The sequence below is a fragment of the Lepidothrix coronata genome, unplaced genomic scaffold (assembly GCF_001604755.1).
Source record: "Lepidothrix coronata isolate B3197 unplaced genomic scaffold, Lepidothrix_coronata-1.0 Scaffold391, whole genome shotgun sequence".
NCBI lineage: Eukaryota > Metazoa > Chordata > Aves > Passeriformes > Pipridae > Lepidothrix > Lepidothrix coronata.
In genome coordinates, this window is record NW_016690571.1 from 106,235 (window position 1) to 110,642 (window position 4,408).

Genomic DNA, 4,408 nt, shown 5'->3' on the forward strand with positions numbered 1-4,408 from the left:
TTCTTATTATTATTATTCTTGGACATCAGGAGGAATTTCTCCCTGGAAAGGGTGGTCAGGCCCTGGCAGGGGCTGCCCAGGGAGGTTTGGAGTGCCCAGCCCTGGAGGTGTCCCAGGAAGGCCTGGCCGTGGCACTCAGTGCTCTGGGCTGGGGACAAGGTGGGGATGGGGCACAGGGGGGATCTGTGGGCTGGGAGGGCTTTTCCAACCTAATAATTCTGAGATTTTGTAGGATACAGAGATTTCAGCTTTTCTGAGAAATATTCAGACAGGAAAAAGTTTAAAAAATCTCTAAGCAGAGAAGAATCTGACTTGCCAAAGGAGCATCTTCCCCCTCGATGTCTGTGTGCACTGAACGGCCTCCACAGCCCTTGGCACAGAGGATTAACTCGGAGACCTTCCTGGGGCAGCTGCAGAATTCCTGAGGGGCAGTGGAGCTGTGAGCAGCTCTGCCTGTTCACCACCACGCTCCACTTGCACATCACAGGGAATTTCCCCGGCTGGAATGGTCTGGGAGAGCTGCTCCACACTGTGCTCCCCTGCACTGCTGACCCAGGGCAGAGGGTTATTCCTGCAAGGAGCTCACTGCTGAATAAAACAACATTGTGAGGACTCTTTTCTGGCCATGCAAATGTGCTGCCAGCAGAGATACACTGAGGGAGAAATGTTACTTCGTGGCCTTCCATACAGTTAAGAGCTGCATTCTAAAAACGCAGAGCTCCTCCTAAAACTTGGAATCAGTCAGCAGGACTGCAGGAAAACAGGCTGACACACAAATGCTACCAAAGACAGGAGAGTCAGAGGAGCAGCTAAGCAGGAAAACAGGAAAGAATTAGATTTTGAGGTGACAGTGGTGCTCCTCCAGCCTGTGCTTCACCGGGGTGACAACCCCAGCTCTGCTTTCTGTGCCTCCTCACAAGCACCTCAGAGCTGCACCTGGGCAGGCCAGAGGTTTTCCAGCTTCCATTTCCCTGTGGTTTTCAAGGAGTTCTGGAGCCAGAGATGCCCTCTGTGGATTGAAGTGTCCAAACCAGACTGCTCCTCTGGGAAATGCCCTGTGAGCCCGTCTGTGTGCCCCCACAGCCACCACAACATCCTGGGAGGGGTTTCCCAGCACAGCTTCATCTCCTGGTGTTTCCCATGTCCCACCTCACACCAGAACTGATGTTCTGGTGCTGGAAAAGGCAATGGGTTCTACCAGACCCTCCCTACCCCTTCAGTGTCCTCGTGGATTTAAAGGTGTGCCCTGAGGTCCTGGGGAATCCTCATCCTTCCTAAAGCAGTGCCTTTCCTCCCAGGCAGTGCTGATCAGAGAGTGTGTCACACTCTCTTCCTGCCCTCTGGAAAGGGCATTAGGAAAACCACATTTAATTTCTCAATGGCTCCATTATGCTGATGAGTTCAGGGAATTACACTGTGCCCCAGCCTTTTGGTTTCCATTTCAAAGCAACTCTGCCCGAGTTCCTGAAGTGTGTGACACTACACTCAATTTTTAGCACCACTGCTCTGCTCCTCTGAAGCCCTTCAGTGCTTTCCCAAAGCCAACACCACCTTTTCCTGGAGCACTGATCTCTCCTTCTGCTCCTTTATTCTCCCTCCCCTCTCTGCACTATGAGCTTTACTGTATTAATATTTTTCAAGACATTCAACCCCTGTGTCAACCCCTCCAGGTCCCACCCTTTGCTGGGATTCTCCCAAACCCTGGACTCAGCCCATCCTGAGTGACTGTCACAGCAACAGTTCTCCCAGACTCAGCAGTGGTACAACAATAACCCCACCAGGAACATCCTCAGTTTCTGTAGGTGCTTTCACACAGGATTTGACACACCAGCAGTTCTCCTGATGGATCTGTCCTGGGCAAGCTCATTCCCCTGGAAGGCCAGACCCAAGAGAAGTGTCCATCCTCCTCCTCACACCCTGGGACTGCTCCAAAGCTCCCTGCCCCAGCCTGGCACTGCCCCAGCCCCACCTGCCACCCAGTTCTCCACGGCCCCTTATCCCAGCTTGGTTGGCAACAGGCACATTTCCATTTGGAGCACTGGGAAAACACCCTAATCCCAGCCTGATCCTTACTGAGCAGCAACCCCAAATTTAACAGCTACGGGGTGTCAAATTGCTTCTCCCCCTGGCAGGGTTTAACTGAGCCTGACCTTCGGGTTCCTGCTTTACTCCTGAACAGGCATTTCAGAGGCCGTGGCACTGCTGAGTGCTCACCTCCCACAGCCAGGAGGAGAGGGAAGGAGCTGTCCTGCCCTGCAGGGAAGGGAATGGTGGTGCAGGGACACACCTGAAGGATGGGGCCATCCAGAGGGGCCTGGACAAGCAGGAGGAGTGGCCCCAGGGAATGTCAGGAGGTTTAACGAGACCGAGTGCTGGTGCTGCACGACCCACACTCTGGAGCAGGAAGAGCTCCCAGAACAGCCTCAGGTTTGCACACTCCAGTCACTGAACTGCTGCCTGGGGGTGAAGCATCCCTGTGCCAGCACCAAACACAGCTCCTACACGTGTGGGGTGAGTTCAAACCCAGGGAGCAGGGGGGAAATACATGGCCTGCACAAAACACCTTCCCAGGACTCTGCTGCTCCAGGCACCGAGGCACTGCGGGGCAAAACTGGGACAGGAGAAGCTGGAAGCTACAATGCTGAGATTTAATTTAATTTATTTATTTTTTTTTGGCAGTAGGAGCTTCGTTTTCTGCTTTCCAAGTTTCATTTCAAACGTGCAGTTTGAACCTGGCAGGAACAAGCAGCAGAACCGGGCCAAGACTTCCCGATTTTGGGACATTTAAAAGTTGCCATTGTACAAATCTCAGCTCCCCCAGCCCCTCTTCACTTCTCCAAGGCACTGAACCCCACAGTGTGCAGGGCTCCATTACAGCTTGTTCTTTACCTCTACATGCATTAAACAGCCTCGTTTTTCCGTATTTTCAGTTTTTACATTTCATGATGGATTTTCTTAAGTTTAGTCATCGATTCCCAGGGTGGTTTGGGTGGGAAGGGACCTTAAAGCCCATCCAGTCCCACCCCTGCCATGGGCAGGGACACCTTCCATTATCCCAGGTTGCTCCAAGCCCCGTCCAACCTGGCCTTGGACACTCCCAGGGATCCAGGGGCAGCCACAGCTTCTCTGGGCAACCTGGGCCAGGGCCTCCCCACCCTCCCAGGGAAGGATTTTTTTCCCAATATCCAATCTAAACCTGCTCTCTTTCAGTTCTAACACCCCCTCAGAGTGCTGGTGACAAGGATGACTCCGGATGCCTTGGTTAGGAAGGATGATCTCCCAGCAGGTCCCACAGCACTGGAACAAGAGCCCACTCAGGGGGAAACCAGTGCCTCCCCCTAACTGGGACCCAGCCACCTGCACCTGCAGACATCAGCCTGACAAAGCCATGCTATCGGTGGGGGACAAAAAGGGCACATTCAGGCTCTGAACCAGTTCAGGCTCTGTGCTCCCAGTACAGCTGGGGAAGGCACTGGGTGAGGAGGGGAACCATCCAAGCCCAGGAACAGCCCCCAGCTCTCCTGCCCTGAGCTGCTGGAGGGTGAAAGATCTCCAGTCCAGTGCAGAGCGAGCTCAGGGGAAGGAGCTCAGGTTGTGCCTCGTGTCAGACATTCCCACAGAGCACAGCCCCGTTTCCAGGCGCTGCAGGACTGTCCCCAGCTGAGCATGGAAAATTACAGGCCGAGGGGAGCTGTGGGCTGCACTTTCCTGCTGACACAAAGAAGGGCTGCAAGTCAATTTATAGCCACGGATCGGAGGCAACTCCTAATTTAAAAAATTCCAGTTTTAAACCACTTCCCACCAAATCACAGCCTGCGAGGATCCTCTCCTCCCAGAGCCCAGGCAGGGCTTTGCCAAGGGCCTGGAGGGAGCAGCAGTACCTGTGGTTACAGCACTGCTGCAGATCCACCTCCTAAAAACACCCCCACTGCAAACACGGAGCTGCAGAACTGGGGCCCTGAGTGGACTCCCAGGAGCAGCAAACCCTCCTCAGGGGGACCTGCTGCTGCTGCAGGAGGCCACCCCTGCAGGCCCTGGGGGGGTGGCACTCACCAGATCTGTAGCTTGATCTTCTTTCCTTGTAATTCGACGGTTTTAATCTTGAAGTCTATCCCTGAAATAAACAAACACATAAATAAGTAATTAGTGTTTAATAAAAGGAAAAAATAAAAGCAATTCCGCATCAACTGCAAACGGCTGAGACAGAACAGAGGCTTTTTTCTTCTTCTTTCACAGAATCTTCAGGTAAACCAGGGATGTCCAGGCCCTCTGGAATGGGAGAGGAGCACAGAGGCCAACAGAGCCAGGGCTTCAGAGGCTCTGCACTCTGGGCACTGGGCACCTCCAGGGATCACAGGTAAGATCATGGAACATCCTGAGCTGGAAGGGACCCACAAGGACCACTCTG

The 4,408-nt window shown here is 53.6% G+C and overlaps 1 protein-coding gene across 1 annotated transcript in view; it reads right to left on the reverse strand.

Annotated features, from left to right (window-relative positions):
• Positions 1–4,168, reverse strand: part of RAB10 (RAB10, member RAS oncogene family) — a 13,811-nt gene extending 9,643 nt beyond the window's left edge. Inside the window, exon 1 of the mRNA XM_017839246.1 lies at positions 4,054–4,168. Coding sequence (XP_017694735.1) covers positions 4,054–4,133 — 80 coding nt within the window. The 5' untranslated portion in view covers positions 4,134–4,168. The remainder of the gene's footprint in view (positions 1–4,053) is intronic.
• Between the last annotated feature and the right edge of the window lie 240 nt (positions 4,169–4,408).